At 43.2% G+C, this 13,189-nt stretch overlaps 1 protein-coding gene across 3 annotated transcripts in view; it reads right to left on the bottom strand.

The window, feature by feature from the left end:
- Positions 1–13,189, bottom strand: part of MAF (MAF bZIP transcription factor) — a 195,920-nt gene that overhangs the window by 180,073 nt on the left and 2,658 nt on the right. For 2 of the 3 annotated variants that reach the window (XM_054170122.1, XM_054170121.1), the window contains exon 2: positions 3,361–3,436. The exons of the other annotated variant lie outside the window; for it this stretch is intronic. In XM_054170122.1, coding sequence (XP_054026097.1) covers positions 3,403–3,436 — 34 coding nt within the window. In that variant the 3' untranslated portion in view covers positions 3,361–3,402. The remainder of the gene's footprint in view (positions 1–3,360; positions 3,437–13,189) is intronic. 3 annotated transcript variants of the gene reach the window in all.

The following is a 13,189-nucleotide window of genomic DNA, read 5'->3' as shown; positions in this document are numbered from 1 at the left end:
TCCTTATTTCTGCAGTTCTCCACTTAAGTTTTCAGCCTTATCAGATGCATCCTCTGAGAATAAAACTCAGGCGACAAGGTCTAGTGAAGTCAGGTAGTTGGACATCAGAGGCTGTTGCCCTGAAAAGGAAAAATGATGTCACAAACTACAGTCTGACTTGATTGCACATCAAAAATACACCTGAACAGCGTGAGGATGCAAAAGGTCTTGCACAAAGCACAAATCTCTCTCAAAAATGCATGTGTGAATGCAGGAACAGCAGTGAAAAGTAAGTAAATGTATACTTTAGGAGTGCCATGATTTCCCCTGTGTGAAAGGTCTTAGAGGTAAACTGGAAAAAGGAACAGAAAATCTATTTCTGTTCTTTACTGCTGCTTATTCTCCCCTTAGTTTTAGGGCTCATCCATATGGGGAAATTATGTAGTAAACCATACCGCAGTGCTCTCCGTTCCCTGGGTGGACACTCCTGCTCCGCAGCGAGAGTGGATTTTCCTGCTTCATTTATTTTATTTTGAAAGCAGCCCAAGCTACACTGGGTGAGGAAAATCTAGCCTTATTCCCAAATAAGAACATCCATCCAGGGAATTCACAGCATAGCTACCACAGTATGAGTTCAGATCTGGCTTTTTATTAGCGCAACCTCTCTTGTAGACATTCCCTTTGTGGCAGAACTGTGGGCCCCAGGAATTCAACAGGGATTTTACCAAAGCCTGCAGTGGGGCCAGGAGCTCACCCAGGACCTTTCTTCTCACCTGAGATAGATGCAGTTTAGGTCCACCATTTCCACAATGGATTAAAGCCCTTCGGGGCCTCTTTGAAACACCATTACATACAACAATAAAACCTACCAGATTATCTTTCTCACACTTCATTTAAGAGAAAGCCAGAACCAAATCCTACTTTCCAACATCATCATGCTGATCTGGAAAGTATCAGACAGATATTTTGTTCCTGTTGGTTCCAAGATGCTGGAGAATGGATGCACACTGAAGGAGGAAAAAGTACACCTTGGGTAATGTATGTATTTGGAGATGAAATAAGCCAACACACGGCCCTTAGAAAACAGTCGCCCTGTAAAATACCACAATGTACTCTTGGTGGTACTTTATGGGCTAGCAACTAATTTTCTTGTTGATGTAACAGCATATATCATAAACACAAATTCCATCCTGCAGTGCTTATGTGAAAAATCCTAGCAGTACCCCCTGGCTCAAGGGTAGGAAGTGACACCACGGACTGACCTCAATGAACCCTGCTGCCATCTTACTCGTGAGAGACATTATGGTGAGAACCTCTTAACCAGCAACGACCAAATATTCCAGCCACACTCATAAAATGAATTGCCTTAAAATGCTAAAAGTATGCCAAAAATAACATGATTTCTTCAAAGGAGTCGAGTTACTAAGTTAGACCATGATGACTACTGTCCACCACTATAAATGTCCAGTCCTAAATTCCCCTAACCAAGCCACCACCATGAATACCAAGTAAGAACACTTCCAGACAGTGTTGGAGGACTGAAGTTTTCACATCTCAGCTTATTATTCCTAATATCACAGAGACACTTCCCTGAATTGTCCTTCTCCTTCCCAAATTCCCCATCTGACCAGATGTCTCTCTCTTTCTGGCTTTCACCTGTCAATCATGTTCACAGCTGAAATTTGATTTCTCTCCCAACAGTAACCTTAGATGAAATATTACCATCGGGGTCAGAACTGTCTGAACCGTGCCATAAAAGTTCGTTAACTCTTCCGAGACCCAGTAGCTATTTGCTTAAAGGTAACAGATTTTGCTGCTGCTTTTTTGAGGTGGATTTGTGGTGGGTTTGGGTTTTGGCGTTTTGTTTTGTTTTTTCTCTATAACACATGAAAGTGCAACCATAATATATCAGAAGGAAGGGGAAAGGAACTGTCCTGAAGAGCAGCAGGTTAAGTGAGTCCTGAGATCATGTGTCCATTAGCAACACCCTTTGCTTTTGTATTTCATGGATAACAAGAACGTCTACCACTCACTTCTAATATTTGTATAAACCTAGCAGTCAGATATACAAATTACAGGAATCATGAAAGTTTTCCTAGGGGATTATTGAAACTAAACCCATTACACTAGAAACATGGTGACAAAAAAAAAGTGCTGCCCCTTTGCACTGAAAATACATACCTAATGTATTCACTGAAGCTCAGCCACAACTTGGCTCTGCTCTTGCAAAAAAAAAAAAAACAACTAAAATTTGCATGTTGTGCTTTAAACTCTCACAACAACAACAACAAAAAAAGAGAAATCCAAGTGGTCTGGTTTCCCTCTCACTTACAGTGGTGAAACACAGAGAGGGAAAAAAAAAACATGCATTGCAGGCAAAACCCTACCCAGGGTGATCCTTAGGGATGGCAAGAGGAGCATCAGGAGCAAAAATGAACCTGTTCTGGTGCTCCTTGAGAAAAGTACTCCTGCAGCCTATACACAAACAAAAACTCTCTTGGTGCCATATGACACAGAGTCCAGAGTATCAGTTACATCTTCCCTCTCCTCACTTGAATGTTAAACAATTAAAAAATAAAACCAAATAAAGAATAAACCAAGTTTAATTCAACAAATTTAAAAAAAAAAAATTATATATAATAATCAGTTATCTTCTAACAGCATGAACCTGTTGATCAAAGTGTGGTAGGCTGCATTGGCAGCCTGTGTTCCTAACTGAAGGAGGAGGTTTCAGAAAAATAAACTGCACACAGGAATCTGTCATTGCAACCTTGGTGCTCCCTGAAGCCACTTAGTATTTTTTTTTATATAGTCAAGGTCAATAAAAATCAAATACCACAAAACATAAAAAAATTAAAGTAGCAGGGGAAGGGACTGAAAGCTTAATTCCCACATTTTCATTAGCAGTGTATTCTTTAGTCCATGTTGACAGACTAAATGAACATGAATTTCCAGAGGAAAGCACTGCTGTGAAAGAAACTCTATTGTAATTTGTAAGTACAGAAGTTGTCTAACAGCCTCATGATTTTCATCAAGATCTGAGGGAGATCTTCAGAAGACCCATCCTTAATCCCCATAGCCGATGTCTGAACACTAGCATTTGAAGAAAAAGAAAGAAAACATTTGCAAAGGATTATCTGTGAGTTGTGGGACACGGGAGAGCTGCCTGGCTGACAAAAGTACAAAGCCTCGTCACTGCAAATGGTTCTTGGAGGCACCTGAAAGCCAGCCTCATTGGGAAGCCCAGGAAACTGCACCACAGACTGTCACCAGCTCCCCGGGGCCGGACCAAAAAGCACCATCTTAGCAGTAGAAAACAAAGCAGTAAGATTGCCACCCCTGCTGACATATGTGAAATTGCTAATGAAAATGAAAACATACCTTTTTTATTATTTTTTTTTCGACCTCAGGTAACAGGGAGTTTCACATCACCGTTGTGGAGGACTCTCTCGGGTACCTAATTTAGCAAATATATCAAAAATAAGCCATTATTAAAAGGAATTTTTAACACTGTAAAACATCCCTGTCATGCCACTGTGGTAGAGAATAGGACTTTTTGTATTCAGATCCAAAATTCAATTGAGAAAGTCTCTTCTACTGTTTATCAGCTGGGAGTGAGCGAAGAAGAAATGAACAGTTTGAAGAGAAACATTTCCAGCTCACACAACCCCTTCCTTACTTCACATTATTAACAGGAGGCTCTTACTGACAAATTAAAATCACCCCTCATTTTTTTTGCCTCACCAGTAAATATCAACTCCTAAGACCAGAAAGTGTGCAGCTTTCTGTAGTTCTTTCTTAATGATTGTTACTAGCCACACCGATGTAATTGGCAAAATAATAATCAATTTCGGTACACACTCCATTATTTCCCAGACAGTAGTTTAACAACAAAAGCAGAGCTGTCATTTTCTGCCTGCGGTTACTCACACTGTAAAAATTCATCCTGTCAACACATATTTAAAACCTAATTAAAAAAAAAACCTCAACATAGAGGCAAGCCTTTGTACGATAAGTGAGATAAGTCAGCGAGTCAATCCACATCTCTTAAATATGGATATTTTTGTTGGGTCCCTCACAGTTTCTCTCCCTGCGTGTGCCACATACAGGCAGACACATATATTTTCTATAAACTGCCTGCAGGAATGCTTCGGCTCCATCCATTTATTCTATCTGTACAGCGTATCCAGAGCGAGGATAAACCACAAGTCTGATCCGTTTGAACAAAAAAAAAAAAGCAACCCCACAAAGGCAAGACAAACTATAGGCACTTTTGCAGCATTTTGATTCCAGATCAGTTGTGCAGCTTTGAAAACAAACTCTACTGCACGTTCGGTGCCAGCTGAAAGAGCCCTCTCCCATATTTCACCCAAAGGTGGGACAGGCTGATGGAAATTGTCCCGGCACAACACTGAAAACACTTTCCTTTTCTTCCGCTTTGGTTTTGGGTTTTGGTTTTTTTGGTTGGTTGGGGTTTTTTTTTTTGAGAAAGGGGATGGTGCTTCCTTAAATGCAATACTTGGCACACAGCCCAGGATCTCTTAAAGCAAATGACTCCTGTAGACCTTTGGTGTAATTTTCCTCAAGATGACCTCCACTTTCATGCCAATTGGTGAATCCATCCTGTTATTAATGCACGGGGCTGAGAGGAATTGGTACTCAAGCCTCACACCTGAAGAGCATCCAGAAAGCAACGCGGTCAGCCTGCTTTTAGCAATCTCAGCTGTTGCTCTGGCCATCCCTGCTCTAAAACCACAACCCTTCAGCCACATCACAGGGGACCTGAAAGAGAATGGCACCAACCCGCTCTCACCAGCAAGGTGCATTGATTCATTTAGCCACTTTATTTAACTATCAGTTTATTAATAAGGAAAGAGTCAAAGAAAGTAAGACAGTGTGAAGGCAGCCAGAGAGACACTAAGCAAATGTATTAATTCAAGATGGCTGATCACTTTCCTTTGTTTTATCTGACAGAGTTGGCGTAAGAGAGTTATACTTCAGTAAGTTTTTTTACTCTATACTGTGCAGTTGAAAAGGATTTCACAATAAAGCAAACTGAAAGACTGTGCACAGTCTGGAGACCGTATCTGCTGTGACATGAATATAGTATTTTAACCAGATTTAATCTTACAGTACTCCCTCCTCTACAATGACTTTGCAGGAGGAAACCCTACGGAAAGGAAAATCTGTTCGTCCCACACCACATAACACTGAATCGCATTGCAGGCTCCAGCAGCTCTTCCTACGTATTAAAATCATTTCATCAGAGAATTTGGAAGCAGTTGTCAGGGGGGAGGGGAAATACTAGGTCTTGCTTGGTTCACTTTGGGGCTCATGTTCCTTGTAACTACAGTTTTACCACAACAGCTCCAAGCGTTTGAATGAGAAGGAGCTGTTTGCAGTGGGGAGGACCACAGCTTTAAGAGCTGATAAACCTGATTCTATCCCCATCACTTTCAGCATCTTGGCAGCCCACTGTCAAGGCTTTTGCAAGAACTTCTGTTTCAAAACTGGAGAAGCAGGGTTCAGGCTGCCGGGAAGTGACTGTGCCTGCTTTAAGGCTTTTTAAGCTTAACCATACATGCAATCTGAGATGCATCCACATAGACTGGGGAACAGCCTCAGAAAGCAAAGCTCTCTGTAATTCAGATTCTCTAGATTCTAGGAAATGTAAAACCCTGCCCCCTCCCATCTTGCTCCCTGCAGAGATCTCAGGGCCTGATCCAAAATATCATTTAAAAAGCTCCCTTTGATTGCAGTGGGGTTTAGATTAGTCTCCATGTGAGCACAGGTGACAAGAAAAAAAAAAGAAGGAAAATGAAGGAGAACAATTAAGCAAAAGAAAAGAGAAAGGCAAAGAGAGTGAGATCCAACAGGAGGGGGGGGGGGGAGGGGGGAGAAAAAGAGAATAAAGAGAAAAAGAAGGGGGAGAGGAAAAAATGAAAGGAAAAGTAAGTTAAAGAATAAATTAAATTGAAAAAAAAAAAAAAAAGAAGAAGAAGAAAAGAAAAAAGAAAAAGACTTGAACACAATCCCAGGGGAAGTGCTCTGGACATACCTAGGGGACGGTCAGCCAGCTGCAGCCGCCGGGGTGACATCGGAGCTAAGCTTTGGATGCACGGATGGATCCTTTAGTTACGCATAGCCTCCCCTTTTGCTCCAGGAATTGAAATTTAAAACAAACAAACAAGCAAACAAACAAACAAAGGACGCTGCCGTCACCCTTCCCCGTCCCTCCCGTTCCCCGCCCGGCTCCCTGTCCTCCCCGGCACCTGGCTGTGGTGGGACCCGGGGCAGGGGCAGCCTCCGAACCGTGTCCGCGTGTGAGCAGCTCTGTGCCCGCGGCCCGGGGGTGTGCGTGTGCGCGGGGCCAGGGCAGGCCTGTGCCCCCAACGCGGCGTGCAGAGCGGCCTGGCCGATCGCGGCGCAGCCCCTTGCCGAGCCCGGTGCCACCTGCCCCGCCGCCGCAGCTGTGGGCCGTGATCGCAAGCCAGGTTTCCCGCAGAGGTGCTGATGGGGAACTGATTGGGGAAGAAGAGGGGGTTTACACCCTTATATAGACACCACCACCACCCACCACCACCGCCCCCCAGCCCCCGCCCCGGTCCAGCTTATTTTCAAGGTGGTGGAAGTGGGCAAACGAAGCTTGGTACCAAAATTCATCCTAAATGTGGTGTTACCCACGGCCAAGGCAGATGCTGGGCGGGGAGGCAAGAGCGTGTGTCCCCACGGTGCTTTGCACCGCGCTGTCCCCAACACCCCACCGCCCTCGAGGCCACCGAAGTTTTAACACCGAAACCCAGGGGTATGGGGCAGGGAGATGCCAGAGCTTGCGCTGAAATGGTGCTGAGCCTTAACGCCTCCGTATGCTGCCACTGACATTTCTGCTTTAACTGGGGACAAGCTGCTGGGCGCATTTTTCAGGACTCTGCTTCTGTATGAATTAACAATTGAGAGCAGCAACGAGGGGCACGCCATTCCCTACCCCCGCTGGAAACTTGAAGACACTGCTTGATTTGTTCTTCGCTGGGTCATTTTTTTTTCTGCCTGGTGCAGAAACACCACTTCTAGCATACTTCTGCTCTCGCTTTGATTCCCTCCATGCAAGACATCTCACAGAGACAGATTAAAAAAAAAAAAAATTCAAATAAATGAGGGAACTCCTGTCACAAAGTCCACAGGGCTTCAAACGGGGCATGGAGAGAGGCAGGGCAATTCCCATCCCTGTAACTTGGTGCTCCACAGCTACAGGCCTGTGCTTATCTGCTGCATCCAAACTCTCGCAGGTTTGAAAGCTAAATTTTGGGGGGGGGGGGGGGGGGGGGAGGGGGGAAGTGAGTACAGCAACAGTGAGAGAAAAATATTATTTCAGAGAGCAACAAGACACAGGCCACTTGCATCAGGGCCTCTGAGATGTTCCCACACTGTGCCGGGTCACCCTGATGCGGTGGAAGATAGCTGGGGCTGGAGCTGCCTATCTGCTGTTACACCGATCCCTGGCCTTTTGCTTTTCGTTTGAAAAGTTAAGTCACATCCTGGACTATTTTTGCATCGTGTTGGCTTAGAGCTCAGAAATCTGAATGCACTCAGCCCTCGGAGAGTGACAAATGTTATTCTCGGTCCTCCCCCACAATTTCAGGCAGTCAAGACTTAGACGTGGCAGAGGGTACAGTATTTTAATCTATTGATTTGTATCTGCTGTGCCCGAAAATTTCATTAGAGGAGCCTTAAAGGTGTGAAGTGGTTGAGTGCTTGGCTACCTTGCAAAAAGACGTATCCTCTCAACCGCCGCTCACCTCTGTCATGTCCTGGAGCGTGCTACCTCGTGTTATTCATACTGAGACCTGCACTTAAAGCAGGGAGCTGAAGCATTTGACTACAGCCAGCTTGTATGTGTGTGCATGTACAAGCAGGATTGGGTTTTGTCCTGGCTGAGCAAACAAAATCTTTCCCACTCTCCATAGCTGCCCCTGGAATGCCCAAGCCTCATGGCAGCCGCTCACGACACAGCAATTTGGAAAGAAGGGAAGAAATTTTGTTTTAAAAAAAATCTTAATTCCTAACATGTCAGATTTTTTTTTTCTGTTTTTCTGTGTGAAATTTTAAATTCAGCCATCTGAACAGGTGTCAGAAACAGTGGGTCCATTTAGCTCCTCTGATGATCGGAGTAATAAATATAGAGGATTTCCTTTCAATGCAACACATGCTGAAATGACACCAATGTAGTTCTGGCATCTGAGCAGATAATTCTGATATATGCATCATTTCCTCCCTAAATCCAGGAAGCAGCTACACTCTCAATCTGATATTAGTATATTATGTCAAATAGAAATTGGCATTAAAATTATGAATGATTCTAGATCAAGAACTTCCTACACACTACGCAGAGGGAGGGGGAGGAAACAGCTGCGTGAAAGCTTTCGGAAGGGAAAGGAAATAAAAGAGCTGGGAAAGTTCATTTTTTAAACTAAAAATTTGCTGCCATGCTTTGCGTGGGGGTAGTTTTCAAGTGGCATTTTGATTCAGCACAGGCATTTTTGTTTTAAAAGGGTAACAAAGACTTTCTAATAAATGGAAGCTCTCACGGCTCCATTTGCAAACGGGCGTTTCTCGCACAGCACCTGCCCAGCGATGGCGAGAAATGGTTCAAGGAATAAATATACACTGGTGTGACTGTGCTACTTCCCTCACTTCTCCCCTCTATGTTTTAGGATGTGCTCCAGGATGACATTTCTCAAGCGAGGAGACTGCTGCAGCACAAACACAAAAATACTCTTGGACTCTGCTCAGCAGAACCTGGAGGCTGGGCAGAGGGTTATGTTTCATTTCAGAGGTGGGGAATAAAAAAAGGCTTAAGTGTGAGGTGGGATGAGGAGGGAGGAGGGGGCCGAGACATAGTGCACACCATTTCCCAGCCAGCAAAGGGCCACTCTTAGTGCCTGTGTCTCTCGGCACCAGTCACATGAAAGTTTGTTGTAACGCAGTTGCTAAATGGGAAAGCGCTATAGGACTATGAGAGAAATAGGATGCAGTTAGTGATGGGGAGATTAAGACTATGCATGCCTTTGGACAGACAATTGCCAAGTGCAGGCAGCATCCCCCTGCTTTAGAGGGAGAGGTACCTGCAGAAGAACAGCGGGGTCCTGGTCCCCTTTGAAATCCTCAGGGGATTGCACCTCCGACCTCAATGGGAGCAGGATTGAGGCCAGAGTCAAGTGAGGAGTGATTAATGAATGTAGGTTATTCAGAGCAGAGCGGTTCCAATTAGTCCTCAGCAAGCAGTCCTGCGGCAAAGGTGGGCGCTCCCCTGCAATGATTCATACCAAGAACCCCAATACTTGCTTTGTTTTAGTGAACATTAAAATGTGAACCAATTTTTTTCCCCTTCACCTGGACAGTTGGTGTGCTTCAGGCTGAAATTCAAGTGCAGCCTAAGGAAGGCTGCTTCTTAACATTTGCAAAGCAAGATAGCAATGTGTCGTAACGAGACCAGACTGGCAAAGAACCTTTTTTCGCCCCTCAGCTTAGGTGATGGGAATTTTCCCTTTTGCACTCAGTCTATTTCTAGGAAGCATTCCTCTTATTGCTGTTCAAACAGGGTGGTAGGGGTTTTTTTCCTCCAAAAAAAAAAGAAGACACTTCAGGGAGGAAACAGTCGTCCCCTTGCTCTGCACTACTCAGTCAGTTCACAGTATTTTTAAAATCCTAATGCCTGCTCCCAACTTTGCCTGCGAGGAAACCTGGAGTGGACAAGGGATGAGAGGATGAGGCTGGACCAAAAGTGGGTCCCGTTGCAGGGGCTTGCAGTTCCATGGCCTCAGGGGCTGCAGCCTGGCTTCCCTGGGACTTTGCCTTTCCCTTCCTTAAGGCAGAGCTCCTTCAGGAGCTCTCAGTAGGGCAGCAGCAAACCCTCTAAGTCACCCCCTGCAAAAAAAATCTGGGCATCAGTAAAGGCTCAACCAGGGAAAGGGAGGTGGAAGAAGAAATAAAAACAGCCCTGTCTTTATGAGAGGAGATAAATCTTTGCTCGGCCAATAGCAAGCAGTTTACCCACAGATTACACATTAACCAGAAAATGGAACTCGAATTAACCAGAATCTGGAGCTTGAACCATTACTCAAACCCTGGTGCAACAGAGGTCAGATGCCAAAGGGCAGGTTGGTGCTCTAGTGCAGGGGAGAGGCAAGGTGCAGCATCAGGGACCATGGCCACCGACACCTGCTGTCACTCATGGCAGGATTGGGTGTCCATCCACTCCACAGGGACTTCTGTGGGAGCAGGCTGATGTCCAGCAGCATCCAGTGACCATTGACACAGGCTCTCAAGGGTGCAGGCACTGCAGGGGGGGGCTCTGGGCTGCACCCTGACCCCAGCACAAAAGGCAGGATGGAGTCCAAGAAGTGGGCTGGACCAGCAGAGCAGAAGAACAGCAACAGGTCCCCTTCTTTCAGTGCCACCAGTGACCGGGAGGGATGACCTTACAGCTGGGAAGCAGTTGCAACAACAGCAGGGGAAGAAAAATACAAAGTAGAAAAAAAAGTGCTGGGCTAATGAGCCTGAGTCTGGAGGTAAAAATCCCTATTCTAGAGGGGCTGGTGCATCCTTTGAAGAGGCCTCTGCTTCTCAAGTAAACTGGGCAGATAATCCCATTCAAAGAACAGAAGAGGACTCTGCAAAAGGACACTGGAGGCTCTCAGGGAAGGTGGCTTTAAACCAACTGGGTAGAATGCCCTTTGACATAGAGAACATAGTGAAGAGGGGCTTAAAGACCTGAGCATTTCTAGCACATTAGCCTTTAGGATAGATTGTTTAGAACAAATAACTCTCAAAAGTTGGAGGAAGTCCTCTGAATTTTCATTTTTCTCTGCTTCTTAGTTCTCTGGACTAAGGCCTGTAGCAAAAAACTCAAACAAACAAACAAAAAAGAAACAAAGGTGGGGAGAAGGGGGAAGGAAGAAGAAAACCACAGGGCAAAGGAAAGAAGAAGGGGGGAAAACCAAAGAAAAGAAAAAAAGGAGGCAGTATGGACCCAAATGGCAAAAAAATCTTTCGATCTGGCATTAAGAGGCTCTGTGACAAGCCAAGCCTGATGCGGTGTCATCTCTTACTAGAGACAAGCATGCTTAGCTGGGATCAGATGATAAGAGGATGTGAAGTCTTCCCTTTCACTTCACTCCATCATAAAACAATCAAAATATTGGGCCTTATCGTGTCATCAGGTTTTTAAGCAGACCTCCCCTTTGAGATCTTCTAAAACCTGGTGGGATGATCTGAGTCACTGAAACTGAGCTCACTGCAATCCTGAGAAGCCAGAAGCAGCCCCTGAGAGCTCACGTTTTTCATCTACCTGGATGAGAACTTGACTTCTAGCGGGCGACAATTTTCCATTTCACATGAAGCTATCCCTTCTCCTTTCTCCCCTCCTGAGTATTATTGAGTCCAGCTCTTGTACCAGCATCACCCCTTCGCCGGGCAGCACGCTGAAGTACTGCTCTTGGAGTTATGGAACTTTGAACTACTACAGACTAAGAAACTGAGTACGGAATCAAAAAAATGCAGTTTATTATTGTAGATTATTCTCTCTTTTGATATAACCATAGAGTTGAAAATGAAAGAAAAGCACATAGGAACATCACACGTGGTTAGTTAGTAACTCAAGATATAAAACAATTTTGCACAGCAAAATATGTAAAAGAAAAAGTAACTGACAAGATTTTTTTATATTTATTGTGGTAAGATTTACTTTCCATTTTTTCTTTTTTTTTTTTTCTTCCTTTTTTTTTTTCTGTTTTTTTTTTTCCTTTTTTTTTTTTAAAAGACAGGATATCAGTCCCTGAAAATAAAATTTACTGATTATTGCCTTTAAAACTGTGGAATTTTTTTGAAGTTACAGAAAAAATCCAGTTCTGCACCACAATACAACTGTAAAAAAATCTGCATCATTTTAAAACTGTGCAGTAATGCCATCTTTGTAACTGCATAAATTGTATTAGCGTTCTAAACAGGTTCATAATTTGTTGTTGTTGTTTTGTTGGTATTGTTGGTTGGTTGTTTTTTTTTTTTTGTATTATATGCTTGCAGGTTATATCTTAGTGCAATTCAGTCCCAAATACTTCAATTTTGGAAAAACAAACAAACAAACAAACAAACAAAAACCAACCGAAAAGAAAAACCAAACAAACCACCCCACCAAAACAAAACAAACCCCCAAACCCATACATTTTGAATGTAAAATACCCCTATAGATATAAACAGGGGTGCCTCCCCCTTTTAATACTTTGGTTTTCAAATACAGTCAGTGGTATAGCAAGGACTACATATACCCAACTTATATTTAAGTTGCAAGCACATGCTGCATAAACTACTTTTTAAAACAGTCCCATTGCAAATTCTACCCCCCTTTACATCACGACAGTAAACAATTTAGTGCATCAATCTTTTAAAAAAAAAAAAAAATAAAAAAAAAAATCTACATCTAAACAGACCTAACTCTTTCAAATTTATCTATAACATTCCTTTATCTGTAGCATACATTTTAACTGGGCTAACAGATGACAGAAACTAGAATTAAATTATATACTAGGAACCCAGAGCATTCCACATTTGACAATGACCAAATGCAAAAGGAAAAAATAATAATAATAATAATGGGGCAGAACACTTAAAATTAATTTTTAGACTGTTTTAGGCAACAGCATGGTGTCAATGTCCCCCTCGAGTGGGATGTGAATTTTGCTTTTCAACGTATTTCCAAAGTTCTTTTTGTGTTTTATCTTTTTTTTTTTTTTTTTAATATATATATACCTTTTTTTTTTTTTTCTTGCCACATTAGGTTATGAAAATCCATTCTGGCAGGGTTTTTTTGAGAGGGAATGCTTCAGTGCATTGAAAAGGAAGTCTGAAGTTTTGAGTAACTCAAAGCAGTTTTAGAGCAGATGCAAACTTTAATGGGGAGGAAGAGGAGGAGGAAGATCAAAGGTTGCACTTTTTTGCTTTCAACCCAAAAAAGTGATGAGGCAATAAAACAAAAGGATGAATGCCATGCCATAATAGTCTCCAAAAGTCCATTTCCAAGCAAAAGAAAAAAAAAAAATAATTATACCATACATGACCAGCATGCAGGGTTTTTTATTAATATAATGTCTCTTTTTCATAGTCTTTCGAAACAGTTATAGTTCATTGTTGCTAAGACAAAATAGCAAGCGTAATG

This window comes from Dryobates pubescens, chromosome 19, assembly GCF_014839835.1.
Source record: "Dryobates pubescens isolate bDryPub1 chromosome 19, bDryPub1.pri, whole genome shotgun sequence".
NCBI lineage: Eukaryota > Metazoa > Chordata > Aves > Piciformes > Picidae > Dryobates > Dryobates pubescens.
The sequence above is the reverse complement of the archived record's forward strand: the minus strand, read 5'-3'. Positions and strand labels throughout refer to the sequence as shown.